Below are 18,179 nucleotides of genomic sequence, written 5' to 3'. Positions count from 1 at the left end.
AAAATCAGTGACAGTCCTCAAAAAGCTAAAGCACACCGAAAGCAAAGGCGAAAACTGGACGTTGACGCTGCACAAACTTGTTTACCTGACAGCTGTGAGAGTGCAGTCCCCAATTCCCGCTTGGTAATATTTTTAATGTTATTTACCCCTTTAAGAGTTGGGGGGCCTTACTTCTGCGGCTCTCTCACAGATACTGCCTCCTTCTCTCGAATGACGTCACGGAAGAAGGGGGGGGGGCGGTGGTGGGGTGTCGCTCTCGGCCTATCACCGGGAAGAACGATAAACCCCGCCCACATACCGAGCAGATTGGAGGAAGGCTCTGTAACGCAGGTGTAGGAGAGGTGGGGTGGCGAGTCAGGTGTCAAGGTTGGTTGAGAGACAGCGCGGCGTCCTTTCGGCAGGTTAGAAATGAGGGCTGTCTTTGATCTGCAGGTGTGTGTCTGTCCCGCTGAAACGCACGAACTCACAAGTGGGTCACCCAACGAAAACCATAGCTCTGGCTCTATAAACGCCGTCTGTAATAATGTTAATCATATTTTATATGCCCAACCCACGGAAAGGTCATAGGAGTCCTGCGGCAAAATGAGTGTTCCTGTTGCCTCCTACGAAAGAACTCAAACCAGATTAAGTCGGACCCAGAATACAACTAAATGTGCTTCCTCCTGAAACTTCACCTTCTTAATCTTAAAACTACAATGATCATGCCGATGAAGTAAGGAAAAGAGACGTTGTCCAGAATTCAAGGCAAACAAACGGCACTTTCCTCCTCAGTAAAGTATTTAGAAATTCTTGATAAGAACACATTAGACTCTTTCACATTTACATCTTCTGCAGCGCCTGCTTACCTGTGACCTAAGATTGTAGCAGTGGACATCTGTTCAAAATGAACAGTAAATAACCACGGGGAAATAAAGCACAATCAAACACATATTTAAAAATCAATCGCAGCAGCAGGGCAGCATATTACCCCCGGTGTTTAGGGAGGCATGAAAGCACATGCCGTGGATGTGTACACACATCTGTGCCCTTGCGCGTTACGGACGGATGATCGCACACCCACGCCAGCTGATCGGCAGCTCATCCCAGAACGCGAGACCGACGCGAGGAGAGGGAGAGGACAGGCTCACATCTGCCTCCCGCTTTTAGGAGAAGCAGCCATAGGAGCTGGCCTGTCAGTGAACCCGGCGTCCAAGCTGCTGGGGCGCTTGGGAAAGAGAGAGGAGGAGGCCTGTGTGCCAGTCCCAGTGTCTGTCCCCCGCGATGCCCATACACCTCGCCCCGCCTGCTGGAAGAGAGTCCCCGGGTTGGTATGGTATTACACTGGAGAGAAAATCAAAACAGATCCCCCCCATCCCAAAGATTACCAGCCTCTCTGCTTTCTTAACAGCCTCTATGTTCTTCTGTTTTTTTTTTCTGGTAGGTTTATTTTTACTGCTGTTTTACACCCACACACGCCGCACTGTCTACAGACAGCCGGTGGAGATAGTTCGGACCTGCCTTAACGGGAGCCTGCGCCAGAGTTATTGCTCTGTGTCTTAAGACCTGCAGACACAGAGGGCGCTGCTCCTTCCCAGGGTGCCTGTGGGAACGGTTTCAAGGACGGGTGCGGGGCAGGAGCCGAGCAGCGGAACGGACCCCCTGCAGTGCTGCTTGGCGCGAGAGGGAGGGCGCAGCCTGCTCGCATGGCTTTCTGTGGAGGCGATTGCTCAAGCAACATGCTCGTTAACAATAAAAAAAAATCATCACCGCTGCCTCAAAGAGCCTGGGTTCAGCTCTGGATCTGCCTTCTGTATGTCGCACGCTTCCTACGGGACCTCAAGTTTCCTCCCACAGTCCAAAGACATACTGGTAGGTGTGAGCGTGTGCCTGTCTGTGTGTGCCCTGTGATGGACTGGTGTCCCATCCAGGGTGTACCCTGCCTTGCACCCATTGCTTGCTGGGATAGGCTCTGCCCCCCCTGTGACTCTGTATTGGATAAGGGATGAATGGAAGTGATTTAAGAACAGCACTGTATTGTAACGCTTACGGCCGACGGGCACTGTGTAAGAGCCGGCGTACCAGAGCAGGTGATGTCACCGCCCTTCCCTGTGATAGCAGGACTACAGCTACTGGGCTGTAGAGAGATCTCTCTTTAGCTCACAGGGCTAGGTCGCTGCAGAGAGACGCGGGAGTCCCGGGTTCGAGCCCCCGACGGTGGGGGGCCGACCTAATGCGGTAAGGGCGCCCGCCTGAGCCCCTGTTGCGTTACAGTATTTTATGGCTCAGCCACATTGTCCGTTCCCCAGAGTGTTGACACACAACAGCAAAGAATATTCTATTGGAAACTGGTTTTCACTACGGTAGCCGAGTCACACTGTTGAGTCTCTTTTCTGCTGGGACAAACCTGAAACAAAGTGAAGCAACATCTAGTATAGTACATGCTCTCTTGCCTCTGGTTAATTGTTGAACTGATTACTCGGCTTGCATCAATAACCAACAGAAACCAGGCCCTACAGGAAAGGAATCTGCCAGGTCTCAGACCAAACCCCTGGCAGTATGAATTTTGTCCAGTGGTTCTGAATTGCACAGGTTTGGTTGAGAAAAGCCCAGTACGAAATCAATGAGATTTCAGGCTTTCAGCTGGGGGATTGAGATGTGTGTACAGCTGTTAGAGGGAGTGGGGAGGCCTGTAGCAAAAACAAGTTGTGTTGAACAAACATCATTCATTCTGCAGCACAGCCCAGTCTGAAATGTCTAATAAAGAGCCTGGATCCTTACAGATGTTGAGCTGCTCTCCTGGCGCAGGCCTGTGTCTTCTGTGTGAAAAGGCTGTGAGCCAGCACTGCAGTGCGGAGTGCAACACTGACAGGCACTCCCCAAGAACTGGCGAGGTTCCTGTGCCTGCTGGACCAGCACTTGTACCAGAGAGATACACCCAGTGAAGATTAGCTTCCCAGAACTGCCTGCTGCATTGAGCTGCCAAGTGCAGATAAGAGAAATTACAGCGCTCAGCCTGCACCCAGCCAGCCCCCAGCTTAGCAGCAGACAGAATATGTGTTTTTTCTTTTCAATTTTTAACTCACATGCAACTTGTTTTGTTCCCCGATGCAGGAATAAGATTAAATAGACTAAATAAGTGATGCCCTAGCTCCCGTTAATTTTTAAGATTCTGGAATGTGTTTCTAAAAGTAATTTTTTTACAGGTTTTAACTCCTCCTCATCTAAACATACTGCTATGGATTGCATAGATCTTTTGAAGTTACATTTTACATGATGCGTGGCTATTCATGAAGTTGACATGAAAGGAAAAAACAGGACAGTATTTTAGAGTCACTGCTAGTTATAGTGCATTGAGTCTTGTTCTCTGCAGGATCCTGCGCAATGGCTACGGAGACAGTGATGTTATTTATGAAAGCAAAATCACCTGAAGCACTTAACCGCTTCCCATGGATACCCAATCCTCACATTAAATTCTGTATGAACTAGTATTGAGCACTTCTGCATCACCAACTCTCGCCAGCAGAGGGCACTCTAACAACCCTCCTGCCTGCCTGATTTATCTCTGCACACAGCTGACAACACACACTACAGGTCCATCTAATCGACGGCTGTGGCTCGATCTATGTGGCACTCAACGATGCTCACGGCTCTATAATCTATGTAGGACAGCAGAAGAAGAGTGCATTCCGCTGAGCTTTATCTCCCGCCTCGTTTTATCCGCGTGTTGGGAGATTGGCAGAAAGCAATTCAAGACACAAGCTTCAGGAAAGCGCTTGCCTGTTTGTCACGGAGGGGAAGTCAAAGAGGTTAATTCCGTGCCAAGAAGTAAAATGAAAGGAGATCAACAGTATTTTTACACCACCCTTTCTATCTGCATCTTTTCACAGAGATTCAAAGACCCCCACACCAGAAAGACTACAGAAGCCAAAATTAACGTTAATCAGGATTCGCACTCCCAAGATCGACTATTTTTTCTCTCTGTTCCCTTACAGATTGCAACCTTCCAGACTTCCCGGGGGAATTCCTCGCCCATTTTTTAGTACGTTTTCCACCTCTTGACACTTTTCTCGCAAATTCTTTCTTCAGTTCTCCCAGATCCACTCCTCGCATTCCCGCTCTCCCCACACACGGAAGAGGCTTCGCAGCTAAACCGCGTTTTTCTCTTTCGGTGCGGAGTCCGCCTCTTGTTCAGTTGAGACCTCACAGTCCGCCCCGACATAGTTCGCTAGGTGCCCTTACCACATTTCCCCCGTAAAGCTAACACCAAACTAACATTCCTGAGAGGGAAACAACCACCTCCAGGGCACCTCAACATCAACTTCACGTTCTTTCCCAATCCCCTCCATTTCGTAACGAGAGGCATACCAAGATGTTTCCAAAATCTATCGGGAAGCCCAGGGAAGCATCGCATCCTGACAGGGGTAGGAAAAATTGTAGGCCTGGTTTTTCCTGAGCTGGCGAGTGAAACAACTCTCAGGGCCATCTGCCTCCAGAAAGCACAGAACTCCCTTGTGAGAAATGAAAAAAGCCAAAAAACGACCAAGCCAGCCTCACTTTTTTACTCCTGTGTATAGAAATAACTTCTGCCCACACCCCCAACACAAAAAAAACACATTCAGGGATGAAACAGACCAGGATATACAAAAAATATAACACTTTTATTGGAAACCGACTAAAGTGCAACAAATATTTACTCACTTGTGTCTTGGAAGAACACAAGCAGTTGCAGTGAAACATAAAGGATACAGTACAATACATCTATGCCTGGAGTTAATAACATAAATTATAGTACAAAACTGTACACAGTCTATTTACATTATTTACACAAAGGCACATTTCTCAAGAGTCGCATTTCTTATTTAAATATACAGTAAGCAATGTCATTAACAGTAATTCTTTTTAAAAAGCCACACTTTCAATGTGTTGTTTTTTTTTTCTTTTATAGGTTTTTTCCTCCCTCTACAAGCATTTCAGGAGGTCGTGTCAGGTCCCTCACTGCGTCACCAAGAGACAAATCCCCCCCCTCTTCTCAGGACAGGGAGCCGACTCTGGGGAATGCTCTCAGGGCATTCGTCTATTCAGACATACAGCATTTCGCAGTCACTTCATCAGAGTGCTACATCAGAGTGACTGCAAGTAAGTTCTATGGAGAGGTGGGGCTGTGGCACGGATCTAATTGGGCTGGTGTTATGGTCTGTAGGTCTGTCGTGTTCGCAGTGGCCACTAGCTCTAGTGGACCTGAAAGTTTACTGTGATGACTGACATCCCCCACAGATACAATCTGATCAGTCATTCAACCAACCGTGGTGATAAACTTTTGGCACAAGCAAAGGATTCAGGATATGTTGTGCTCTTCCAGCATTGGACTGATTACTGCCGGGTCACTGAGACACCCTTTCCCCTCCTTTTAAATGTTCCCCACTGCCTGGATCCCAGCACTGCATTCTGACGCCAAGCACACATGTCCTGATGGCCCGTGACATCAGATCCTGGACTACTAGATCCAGGAAACCTCAGCTACCTCAGTCGGATAACTCTGATGACAGACCCAGGATGGCAGGAAGACATCCCGGCTGCATATTTCTGACAAACGCTCTGTGGCAAAATGTTCCAAAGAGCACTATAGCAAATAAGAGATTCCAGTCTTGTACTAGCTGCACACTGAGGCAGGACTGAACATACTGATCGAAAGACTAGTCTGTGGAAGCAGAGAAAACACAGTGCTTTTCACTGGGGCATTAAATACCTAAAAACGACTTGTCATCTAGGACATGCCCTGTACCCCGCAGTACTGGTGAACAGAAGATAGGCGTTTTCCCCCCTAAGTGGAAGGTGTCCAAATGGAGCACGAGATCTGCGACAAGGCCAACCACAGAAACTCCAACAACATACCATCTCCGAGAGCCGAAAGCCGAAAAAGGCCACTTTCCTTCATGTCAAATACTGTGTGATTGTAAAGTAAAGGGGGACTGAGGAAGAGGGGCCATCACTCCTCTGTGAAAGAGAAAGAAAACAAAACAGCATGCAAACGGGTATCTCTGTTCAGTGCACTCCTCTTTAGGCGGCAGAGAGAGATGCCGCGGGGCTGGCGTCTCTCCGGGTCTCTGCATGCGCGTGTCTGCGTGTGTGTACGGGGGGGGAAGGGGGGCTCAGATGTCGTAGTCCCCGATCATCCTGCGGCGGTGCGTGCTGAGGAAGATGTCGTTGTCGCGCGGGCAGTCGTGGTGGCAGGAGCAGGTCTTGACGAACATCATCTTCTTGCGGAAGCTGTCCCCCTCGGGGCAGCGGAACTCCACCTCGGCCGTGGTGGTGGTGTGTGGGGTGCAGCAGCGCCCGTCCGTGCACACCCCGCAGAACTTGGGCCTGTAGGCCCGGGTGCTGGTGCAGCCGGAGAGCTCGAAGCGCATGGGCTTTGGGGTCTTGGGCGTCCGGATGCACTTCTTCCCCTTCTGTGATGGGAGACGCAGGGGAGAGGCGCGTCAGCGCGGGATGCAACATGCCGCAAATCCCGAGACTGTGATACGGCGCCGCCGGCCGAACACAGAGGTTCTGTGCATCCCAATTACAGTTACAGCCTCTGATGCTTCTAAAAGGTGATATGACCCATCCCAAGCACAAACGACAACATCCATTCATTTTCTAACCGCCTCATCCGATTCAGGGTTACAGAGGAGCCGGAGCCTATCCCAGCAAGCAACAGGCACAAGGCAGGATACACCCTGGGTGGGATGCCACTCCATCGCAGGACAGACACACTCACACCAGGGCCAGTCTTCCCAGAAGCCAATTAACTGACCACCATGTCTTTAAACTGTGGGAGGAAACCCACACAAACACAGGGAGAACATGCAGACTCCACACAGTGAGCATCCCAGGTCTGCAATTGAACCCAGATAGCACAACAAAAGTTAAACCCAGGGCTCCAGCACTACGAGGCAGCGATGCTATAACCACTGTGGCACCGTGCCTCCCCACAAACTACAGCATATGGTATTTCACTAGGAATAACACCACCCAGGAATTAGGTAAACTGAAAGGATTATGGAGAGTTCAAGTCAAAATATAGCTTAACCCCCTTGGCTGGGACCCCCATGCACAGTGAGGAGTGACCAAGAGGGATGTGAGGGAGAGAAGGGGATCAAGTAGAGTATTTATAAAGTTTTAGGAGAGGAAATGACATCAGCGGTGATTGCAAATTACAGACAGTGGCATCTGATTGAACTTGGCTGTTGTCATCCCTCCAGCACTTCCAGTATCAACACCATTAAAGGTCAGGTAGCTATACCCCTTACAGCTTTCCTCTTTACCAGCTTCCTGCAGGACACAAGGGAGTGGCTGGACAGACGCACTGGCCTCTCACTACACACAAGCATCCCATAATGCCCAGCATCCAAACCGGTCTGCCCTGGCACCCACCTTGATGCCCTCCTCCTGGGCCACGTCGCAGGGCCGGATCATGCACACCCGGCTCTGCTTCTCCAGCTGGCACTGCTCGTTGTCGTTGGTGACGCGGGTGGAGATGCCCATGCCGCAGGTCTGGGAGCACTCGCTCCACTCCGTGGTCTGGACGATGCAGTTGTCCCGCGGGCTCTCGGGCTCCGGGCCGTACGCGGGCACCTCCCGGTACACTGAGGGGTACAGACGGGGAGGGACTGAGGGTCAGAGCGAGGCAACAGAGAGTGTTTGAGAGCAGGAACCACGGCCGAGACTTTCAAACTACAGTGCAATGTTAATCCCAACATCCAACTGCGTGCACGCGATTCACGCTGTCACTGCCTTGCACAACGACTTGCTCAGCCAAGGTCAGCCCAGCGGAGGCCATCAGAATGACCAGCCAGACACGGCTTGAAGTGCGTTTCAAACGGAGAGCAGGAGGCCCTTCTTCACACAGTGGGTGGGTGGGGGTGCGGAACAAGGTGCCCAGCCATGTTGCTGAAGCTGATCCCCTCCCCTGGCTTCTCTCAAGACACAGCTGGGCGATACTCCTGGATCAGTTCTCTACGAGCTATCTAACAGGCTAGATGGGCCCGAACTGCCTGCTCCCCTCTGTGGTCTTTCTTGCGTCCCTGAGGAAAGGTTTCTACTGGCAGCCCTGGAAATCTATGAGCTCTGGATGCCCACAAGACATTGCAGGGCCCTGCCCCAGCTGTGCTGCCCCAGCCTGGGTGCTGTCTGCTGACGCCTGGCTGCTGACGGTGGCTCTGTGGCTAAAGATCTGCGTCTGTGATTGGAAGGTTGCCGGTTCAAATCCCGGGGCTGGCAGAGGAATCCTACTCCGTTGGGCCCCTGAGCAAGGCCCTTAACCCTAACTGCTCCAGGGGTGCCGTACAATGGCTGACACTGCGCTCTGACCCCAAGCTTCTCTCCCTGTCTGTGTCTCCTTGGAGAAAAGCTGGGGTATGCGAAAAGACGAATTCCTAATGCAAGAAATTGTATAGGGCTAATAAAGAAACATTATACATTATTATACGTACCGGCCATGACGGACTGGAAGAGGCTGTCCTGGGGGGTCTGGTCGCACACCCACTCCTCGCAGCACTGGCCAGGGATCTGGATCCGGCGCGGGTAGGGGCAGTCGGGCGAGGGCAGGCGCACGTCGTTGGCGCAGGTGGGCACGCAGCCGATCTCGCCATTCACACAGAGGCACTGGTGCCCGCAGCTGGGCTGGAAGCTCTCCCCACTGCGGTAGATCACCCCGCCGAGGTCACAGGTCATGCCTTCGCGGGCTGGGGAGGGAGAGAAACAGCCGGTCAGGAGGACACGTCTCAAGCAGGAGCAACACCCCAAGGGGTCACTGCGGTCAGGACGTGTTGCAGGGAATGGGAGAATGGGGACAGGACCAGGAACGGGGGACAGGAGACAATTTGGCTTCTACCCACTTGGCTGAGGGTCACCCCACCCCCTGCCCCAGGTCAATTAGGCCAGGACCCCCGACGTGCAGAGTCCCCCCGAAGGTAGATGCAGGGGTGGAGATGGGGCGAAGGAAGATGTTGTGCGTTGAGGCAGGGAAAGCGGTTTCTAAACCCAGGAACGCCTATCCCCCATATTCTACAAGCTTGTGTCAGTGTCTCCTGCACAGAGACACGGGTGAATACGCCACAGGGGATCTAGAGGAACAGAGCCTTAAACAGGGGATTTCTAGCTGTCCTGAAAATATGGGAGGGAAGATCACACGTTAGGGAAGCTGAGATGAAATATAATTTGGCTGCTGTCTTCCCTCAGGAAATTTAATTGAAAGCTCTTTGCATTACATCTGTCCATGGATTCATTTTTTTTTTTGCACAAAACAAGTGGAGTATAATTCTTCAAAGACGGTCCAGGTCTTCCCCCACATGTTTGAAGCATGTCTGGGTAAATACTAATTATTTTACAGCACAACCTCCAAAATTCAGTCTTCAGTGTCTCACATTGTGTCATGGTTACACATTAGGAACAGTCAGCCAACAGGCTCCAGACCAGCTTTACTGAAGAAACCAGCCTTTTCTCATCGTTAATGAGCACTGAACGTCTCAGGCAGAAATGTTATAATTGAACATGAGAGCTCATCAAAATCAACTCTATGAAACACTCTAAGGCCATGGACAGAGGGATTGCACAAAGCTCACCCTGTACAGCCTTGACTCATACAAAATTAGTGATGACGTACTCTAAAGCACTGCATTTAAACCAGGAGTCGAACCACAATTCTGCGATTGTGAACCAGAAAAATCCAAAGGTGCGTATTTTTTTAAGCTCGTGATTGCTCGCTCCTTTAAAAAAAACAATCGGCTCTTTCTGTTCACCAGCAGTCGTGAGCGCCAAGCCTGACTCACCGATGCAGACGCCAGTGTCGGTGTCGCTCAGGATGGAGTAGTCGCAGTACAGCTCCTTGTGGTGGTCACAGGGCTCCAGGAGCGAGCAGGGCTCGCCGGCCTGCCGGGCGCACACCTTACAGCACGCGCAGCCGTCCAGAACCAGACTGGTGCCGATCGGGCAAGGAGCGGGATCTGGCGGGCAGGCGCAGGGCGAGGAGCACTCCTGTCCTCGGGTCTGCAGGGGGACGAGAGGCGCGGACACCGTGAAACAGCCACAATCATGACCGCTGCGCTTTCCTGAAGAACTATTGCTACAAGCTTTTATTTCTACGGATCATGTAGTCTGGGTTGTAGAAGGCGGCGCTAAAGAGGGTCTTTACCGGTCAACGCTATTTCTCAAGCGACAGCTTAGGTTCCAGACAAAACACATGCAAATACTACCAGTAGACAAACATTAAAAAAATACAAGACTTCGAAGTCTGAGCCTACGTTGCAATACTTTTTTTTTTAGCAATGAAAAGTTTCAGTTTCACAAAGGATATTATCGTCTAACAGTAGTCGTTTATCACATTATCTTAGATGCAACGAATGCAGTACAACTTCCCTTGTCGGTTGTAGTGTCAATTTACACCCGCCAGGTGGAAGCACCGCGTTTCACAAGCAACCATTTGAACACCTAGGAAGGCTGATGATTCCAGCTCAAGAAATACCTAAGGGATAGCAACAGGGGGTACACCCATGCATCTTTCAGTTTCGTTACTTAGCAATACTCTTACGATTAGGAAACGATAAAACACGGACTTCAACTTTGTTTCCAAAGGTTCAGTAGGTGAGAGGTTAAGAGTGACAGATAGTGGCCGGTTTCCCTGGATACGTTATTTACAGGAACACAGGACGTGTTTAACAAACACCTGGAGTTAAGGCACTCCAGCGTTAACTTCATATTACCTGCAATTCTCGTCATAAGAGTTCTCCCTTTTGCATAATACGTTTTTTTTTAAAAAAAAACATGCATTATGATAAACATCCCTGTTGTTCATTGGTACAGGTTATGTAGACTGTACGTACAGTATAAGTTAAATTGTCTACTGCTGCAAGAAACGTAACTGGGACCTTTGCAAGACCCAAATACGTTTTTTTTATTTTTACTTTAAGTGAACGTGAACGCGAAACCTCAAAAAACAGGATTATTTTCTCATTCTCAAAGCGCGAGTTGTTGACCAGATTCATTCTACTTGTAATGCGATGAGTTTGGTTACACGGCTATGCTATAAAGCTACACCGCAACTCCAGCTACTGTGCAGAAAACAATTGTACGGATTTACTGGAAACAGCGAACTTCAAAAACCTGCTGGAGATGTTCAGCGACGCTCCGGAGAAAACGAATTAATCGCTGACCACACACACAATAACTTGGTTGCCGTGAAAGCTTCAGTCCTACACAACATACACGCAAGACTAGTCGTCTTTTGATACAGGAGACCAGAGTGTCTACTTGACGTAAATTAAACAGCATTTTAAAACAAGTGTGCCACATTTGCAGGACTCGAGGTTGTGGGTGAGTACCAAACACCTTAACCAAGCAGATAACAGCAGATAACCAAGGAGATCAAGCAGAGCCCTTTCCTGAGCTCTGAGGCACCTTACCGTGTAGACAACCAGCAGAAGAAGAAACCCCTTCGCAGTAGCTTTCCCAAACATCTTCACAGTGTCTGCGAGTTGACGATTCCAAGAGATTTACTCAGTCAGCGGGCTGGAGCTGGAGCTAGGAGCTGCTGTTTGCTGTTGTTGTTGCTGTTGCAGTAGCGGTGCGGTTCGGTTCGGTTCGGTTCGGTTCGCTGCGCTCTTTCGTGGTCACTCCTGATTTGTCGTTAGGACTGGAGCTTGGATTGGAAACAGAGAAAGTTCCCTCCGTTTAAATACGCTGCGAAGGGGTGTTGCCCAGGAAATCAGTGGCATGCCAAGTGACCTAAAGGGGCGAAAATATTCAAATTCCAGACGGCTTTTCCAATTCCCGAGAGGCGAGCGGTTTGTCGAAGCTGCGTGTCCAATCTGGAACTGGTTCAAGTCCTCCTTTTAGAAACAGAACCCCCGACCGCCGGCTTGTTTTCTTTCCCTTCTTTTTTTGAGGGGGGTTGTATTTCTGTAAATGTCCAGACTGGATGGGAAGCGAAAGAATCTCAAATATTTCTCTGATCACCAGCTTACTGTTCAAATGTTTGCGCTGCGACTCACCGGTGGCTTCAGCGCAACCACTAAAGAGAAAACGACAGGAAAAACGGATGTGCTATGTGTCTATTTTTTCGCTAGACTGTGATATTTGTTTTTCGTTTCGAATGAAACAGCACTGAGATTCAAACGTCCTCGTGTTCAAACGTGGAAAACGGAAAAAAGTGTAGTAGTGAAATAATCAGATTCGAGTACAGGGGGGTTCAGTGTTTCTCTAAGGTATAGTTTTCTAGAAATGTATGTCATTCCATGTGAATACATGTAGTGTAATTATATGACGTAATGCCGATTTCAGATACGTTTCAGTCACGGTTAAACTTTTCTCGTTTTGGGGGAAATCGTGTGGTTGGAAATCAGTTCTCCTTGTCTGCCACTCGATATAACATCGCATCATGTTTTTAAATGCGGTATGAGACAGCTAGAGCACAGGTAGGGTGGGTATTAACGCATCTGTGCCACAGCTCCTGGGTCCTACATCCGTTACCAGACTGGAGCACCGTTTGTGTGGAGTTTGCACGTTCTCCCTGTTCCAGACACCTTTGAAACGCGTGCTGGCCAGGGCTCATGAATACAGCATAATGAATACAGAGATCCTTGTGAAACCAAGGTGTTACATCTAAAGGGGCACAGCTTCAACGCAAATAAGTCTTAACTGCAAAGCACACAGTGGAGCAAGAGCAGCCAGCAGCCTATCAGAGTTGCGGCTCTGTTTTAGTAGAATGGAGAAAATGTTTTGTCATTTCTTGTGCAAATGTGGCAAAAGCAATGAAACGACAGTTTTGTATCAGTTTCTGAGCTACATATCCTCCTTTCAGAAATTGCTACCAAAAAAGCCCCCCCTCCCAAAAACAATAGACACAAAATGCCTCAAGAATTGCTGGTTATCTGTGATAGAAGCCCTTTTCAGTGCCTGCTAATCTCTTCCACCACACCCCCACAGGTGGGGAAGTGTCTATTGAAAAGTCAACACCAAGACCAATCTGATTTGTCCTGTGAGTGCCTGGTGCAGTACACATTCCCTATTCCTTTCAAACTCAAGACTGCCAGCTGTGAGACCGTATCTGCCTTATCTCTGGGTCATCTTTGCAAAAAACAGCAAGATGTAGCATTTCAGTGTTTTTTCATATGCTTCTCTAACTGCTTTAATGAATGTGTCACTGTCATGGCCGGCTGACCCCTCTATATGACACATGTGGTGGCGTGCTCGTGAGGATTAGGCACTTTACATGCTCAGCAACACCTGCGCTGGATAAGTGAGCTGTACGGGTCTCAGGTGCAGGTGCAGACTCAGATCACGGCATGCCTGCGTCACTCATCCCTGCTGACACGTGTCTTTCAGTCACCTCCCAGCCCCTGAGCCACATAGCGCTTCATCAGGGGGGGTTGAATTCCCCTATGCTAAAAGGCTGTGCCACCTGTCACAGGGGAATACTGCTTGGGAAATACATCATCATAATGGGTTCAAGAACCAATCAAATCCTTTACTTTTTGCGCCTTGCCCGTGTGTAGGATAATTGCTTCTCTTCTGACGTTTGTAGTATCAGAATCACATTGAGTTGTAGAACTGTTATATTTAAATACTCAATCCCACTCTGATACATACATTGCTCTTCATTCAAAGAATAATTATCCCTAATACTCATTTCCTCTGTGGTGGAGTTATATGGCTCGTTAGTATCATGGACACAGTATTGTAAAGTACTTGCCAGATCCAGTTTTCCGCAGACTGCAGTACCAAATTATGCCACCAGAGGTCTAACAGTAATTCCTGTCTGCCTGCACTACTTTTCTTCAAAATCCCCAGCAGGACAGAGAGCTGCTTGTTTTTCTCAGTTTTACTTATAAAGTGATTTACAAATGAATGACACCTCTTCCTCAGCCTTCAATTACTTCTGGAAGACAGTCCATCCAGTCTTCCAGCTGCTGGTCCAGAACACTGACCACTGTTCCTCCTTTCCTATTGTAACAGAACATTAGGATGGGATGATGTTCCATTCCACCGGCCTCAACAATCTCTGCATTCTGCGTGTTGTGGAAGAGGGTGGCACAGCGGTAAGCATTGAAGTCTTGCAGCTCCGGGGCAGACTGGTAGGTTACTTGGCTTCTGGGAAAAGTGGTCCTAGTGTGAGTGTGTGTGTGTCTGTGTCTGCATGTGCCGTGCTAGATTGGGGTCCTGTCTGATGGATAGGCTCCAGCTCCCTGGGACCCTGATCTGGAAGAGGTGGTTAGAGAATGAGTGGGTGGATGGCTGTTGTGAGAGAGATGTCAACAATGAAAACGAAAGGCCAGAAAAACATCCTATCTCTTTCAGTCTCATTGTATGGTTGTTTAGGGCTTTACAAACAGGTGGCCCCTGTGCCTTGCACTGCTCCCAGCATGGAGATTATTCCAAAGCTGACAGAGGGGGGAACATTTGCCACTGATAACCTGACATCTCCCAGCACAGGGTTAAGGGGTTAGTGTCTGCAGGGGCTGGGGAGAGAGGGTGCAACTGCCCCAGAGAAGAGTGTGTGACAGATCACCTGATGAGGGATGTTGAACACACGATACTGTAACAGACAGCAGTGGAATAGGAGCCGTGCCATGCACAGTACAGAACCCACATACAGTACACACCTGAATTCCCTGGCGTCCCCCATCCTGGAAAGCACACACTTTGGCAGAGATGGCGGGGGGGTGGAGACCCTCCTGCTTGTGGGAGAAACCCCCTCTGCCCTCTGGGGATGCCCACACTGGGCGCTGGACGGGGCTGCTGCACGCCCAGCCTCCTCTTGGCGCTCAGCTCGGGACTGTGCTCGCGCGGAGACAGGGTCCGAGCCGGCAGGCTGCCGAGGCTCCGCTGTGGCGGAGGTGCAGGCGCCGACAGCAGGGAGACGTGTGTATCCTGGAGCGCAGAGAGGGCAGCGGGACCTGCAGCCGTGGAGGAAGGGGTGGGGATAAACACAGGGGCGCTCCACACTGCATGTCCCATGACCTGTTTCCCATAGGTGCAGATTAGCTAAACAGCAGAGGGTGGGGAAGGTGAACAGTGTCCACAAGGGTCAGTGTCCCTCCCAGACTCCTTCCCACAGCTCCTCTGGTCTGTCCTGCCCATAAACCTCTGCCATCAACGTCAAAGGCTGTTGTATAACTGCCCTTATGTTTTCATTGTTAGGTTATATATAACACACACGTTCTTTTTCACCACTGCTAGGCCTATAGGTAAAAGAAACAGACAGTAAGACATACAGTAAAGGGATGATTAATATATGACAACTCACATTTTAGAGGTTCTGGAATTACAGTACCGAACAACAGTTCATTTCAGAGTCTCTTCAAAAGGACTCTAATTACTCCGCTCTGTCTGTCTTTCATCTCTGTGAATCTTAAATTGATCTAAGAGTGGAAATCGGCAACAATCTTCTGTGGGAAGATTTGTCTTGACCAATATGTCCTGGCAATGGTACAGTGTTTCTCAGAATGACTTGTTAGAATTGCAGGATTTATTGCACAGCAGGTTAGAGAGGAATGCCAAGCCTTCCAGCACAAGACTAGACTGGGCAGAGAAACCTGACTTTATATAGGTGTCTTGAGCTCTGCTACCTGCACACTCTGCATTTGAGCTAATTCACATTTCATGCTCACCTCCAAAACATTTAGGCCTTGAATGGCTTTGGAGAAAAGACTAAAGATAAAGAATATGATGTACACATTGCAGTAATGAACCTGTAGGTCCTTGTTAGCATGCATAGGACATCTTCTTACATTCAATAGGCACTGTGGCACAATTAAAAGACACAACTGAGAGCTCCCTGTGAACCTCACTGTTATATTCCCTGTCTGCTACAGACAGCTCCTCCAACGAAGAACAACATCAACAGGAAAAGAACTAGCAGGCAAAGTGACAGAAAACAAATCCTGCACTTGCTACAAAGAAATGCTCCTGATTTTCACTTCAGTACCAAGTATTTGCACTGGTAAGGTCTCTGAATGAGAAGCAATGACTGTTCATTAGCTTTCCACCTATCACTCCTTTGAACCCTCAGGCTGAAATGTATCATTCCTTGCCCTGCGCTGCAGTTGCTATGGTGGATAATTAGGTAAGATGCTAATTGTTAACTGGAGATGTTGGGGGGGTGGGTAATTCCAGTCCATTTGCTTTGCAAGGTCAGCACCTGGACACCTGGCACCAGCTAACTGACCATGAGTCAGTGTTTTCACTGGGAGCGCACGGCAGCGTGGGTAGCTAGGTAGGCCGTTTCTTAATCGCATTAGACAGGGCCGAATTCTTTTCTTTTCAGGATTTGGGTCTTTGTGAGGCCCAGCCGAACAAACAAAGAACAAAAAAAGAAGCAAATTAAAATACTGAACAAATATTGACGCAAACGGCTGGGGAAATTTGCTGGCGGAATTTCTTTTTTGTTGAAAGTGCTGGGGAGGAGAGGCTGAGGGGACTGGCGAGAGATTAGATCAGCAGGTTTTATACCTTGTGTCAGCTGAGAGCGCTCTTTTATCTTCGCCCTTCCTTCCAGACTGAAGTAGCCCCCCAGACTTTGGGACCGGACTGGACTGTGGATTCCCACGGTGCTCAGCAGTCCAGTGGTTCTGAGCTCTCCCAGCGCGGTTGGGGAAGAGACAGGAAGACGGAAGGTCTTTCTGCAGTTTCAGCTCCTTCGTACAACAGTGCAAACACAGGACCACAATCACAAAGCATTGGCCCTCGTGCTTAACTGAGCCCTGTTTAATTTGTAGGCAGATACAAATGTCTCAAAGCATCATAAAAAAGTTCCATGTAATAAATTTACAAGTACAACTGCTGAAAGTTCAGAGTTCACAGACTAACACCGAAGTCAGGCTTCAATGCCGCTGCTAAAACAATGATGTGAACGTCGAACAGTGCTGATGAAGATGTAGCTGCGTTAGGAGTCTACTGCTGGAGTCAGCTCTGAGACTTCAGAGTGGCAGTGACAGTCAGCTCTGGGCTGGGTGATGGAGCTGATCCCCAGTCTCATAAACCTGAGGCGAATGGCAGCAAAAGACTGAAAATCAAGGTGATACAACATGGCTGATATACTGTACAGGCCTGATTGATAGCACTAATTTCGTTGAACCCTCTACGTACTGTATACACACCAAGTCTAAGCTTTCGTTCTTCTTCTTCTTCACTTCATCATTACCAAGCAAATCTAGCCATCCTTTCTCACCTTACCCTGCAGAACCGCCTCCCCCTGGGGAACATGAGCCAAACAAACTACGCCTGCCGCTTGTGGCCCACTCCTGTCGCTGGCGGGGGGAAGAGCCAGATTCCAGGGGTGTGAACAGTCAGCTTTGGGTCCCGCGCAGGTCTCTGGAGCAGCACTCCAGGTTCTTGTCAATACTGGGGTAAGTGTCTATGAAGTGTACAGGCAGCAGATTCAGGTCCTCACAGACAACTACAGAAAAAGAAAGCCAAATCTCCGAAGGGGGTTTGAGTTCCAGTGACCTGATAGACAGGCAAACCTGTCCTCTCTCTTTCCAGACATTGTTTTACACGTTAATCTCACCGTCTATCCCCATATTTATTATTGTGAAGGCTTTCCGGCTGGGCAAGGCCCTCTTCTCTGCCTTGTGAATAAGTCCCTGTTCTCACGCAGTTCCTTTCCCTCAGACTCCTGGTCCTTCTCACATTACTGCACTGTTGACCCAACACGCTGGCACATCAAAGGTCTAGGGGAGTCGCCACCTTCGTGCTGTCTTTGTGGACTGTTTCAAAGTTAAATGCTGATTCGCCAAAAACAATAAAAAAGTACAGAGGGTATGAGGTGTAGACTTTTCTCTGTTTCTGAGGCCCAGATCATGTTACGCGAGTTTGCATATTTCATCATTTATGGCAGTATATGGATGCTGTCTTAAAAAAATGGACTAGACAGCACGTTCTTCGTGGTTGTCTTCTAAACTTGTTTCTTAGATGCAGGCGTGTGATGACATCATTTTGTTAAGAGGAACCTGCTACCTTTCCATCTGTCAGATGAAGAAAAAAACTGGTTTTCCGTCTGTAGACAAGGTTGACATTATTAAACATTCATTTGTTTCTACCTGGCCAACTATCTGTCTGCCTGCCTGACCATCTGCCCATCTAAAGAGGCTAGTTCTTGCAGGCATTGCATAGTGAGGGTCGGGAAAAAATCTTCAAAACATTTTAATGCAATGCAGAGCTAC

General features: G+C 49.0%; 2 protein-coding genes and 1 long non-coding RNA gene across 5 annotated transcripts in view; 1 reads left to right on the top strand and 2 right to left on the bottom strand.

The window, feature by feature from the left end:
• Positions 1–192, bottom strand: part of LOC148649783 (protein 4.1-like) — an 82,790-nt gene extending 82,598 nt beyond the window's left edge. The window contains exon 1 of the mRNA XM_088602924.1: positions 86–192. The gene's annotated coding sequence lies outside the window, so the exon portion shown is untranslated. The remainder of the gene's footprint in view (positions 1–85) is intronic.
• A 4,426-nt stretch (positions 193–4,618) lies between these two features.
• Positions 4,619–11,966, bottom strand: ccn2b (cellular communication network factor 2b). 2 transcript variants are annotated; one of them, XM_088602914.1, is made up of 5 exons: positions 11,421–11,966; positions 9,792–10,008; positions 8,454–8,705; positions 7,396–7,631; positions 4,619–6,428 (listed from the first exon to the last, which is right to left on the bottom strand). In XM_088602914.1, the coding sequence occupies exons 1-5, from the start codon at positions 11,472–11,474 to the stop codon at positions 6,129–6,131; spliced, it is 1,059 nt and encodes a 352-aa protein (XP_088459040.1). In that variant the 5' UTR covers positions 11,475–11,966; the 3' UTR covers positions 4,619–6,128. The 2 variants fall into 2 exon arrangements, with proteins under 2 accessions (XP_088459040.1, XP_088459041.1); XM_088602915.1 differs by having other exon boundaries at positions 7,396–7,607; positions 11,421–11,948.
• On the top strand, positions 10,662–18,059 carry LOC148649781 (uncharacterized). 2 transcript variants are annotated; one of them, XR_015925929.1, is made up of 6 exons: positions 10,662–11,331; positions 13,972–14,090; positions 15,831–15,958; positions 16,514–16,631; positions 17,198–17,363; positions 17,629–18,059. It is a non-coding gene; the product is annotated as an uncharacterized LOC148649781 (long non-coding RNA). The 2 variants fall into 2 exon arrangements; XR_015925928.1 differs by having other exon boundaries at positions 10,665–11,331; positions 13,972–14,054.
• The last annotated feature ends 120 nt before the right edge of the window (positions 18,060–18,179 follow it).

This window comes from Lepisosteus platostomus, chromosome 13, assembly GCF_059453375.1.
Source record: "Lepisosteus platostomus isolate fLepPlt1 chromosome 13, fLepPlt1.hap1, whole genome shotgun sequence".
NCBI classification, from domain to species: Eukaryota; Metazoa; Chordata; class Actinopteri; order Semionotiformes; family Lepisosteidae; genus Lepisosteus; species Lepisosteus platostomus.
This window is presented reverse-complemented; position numbering and strand designations above follow the sequence as displayed.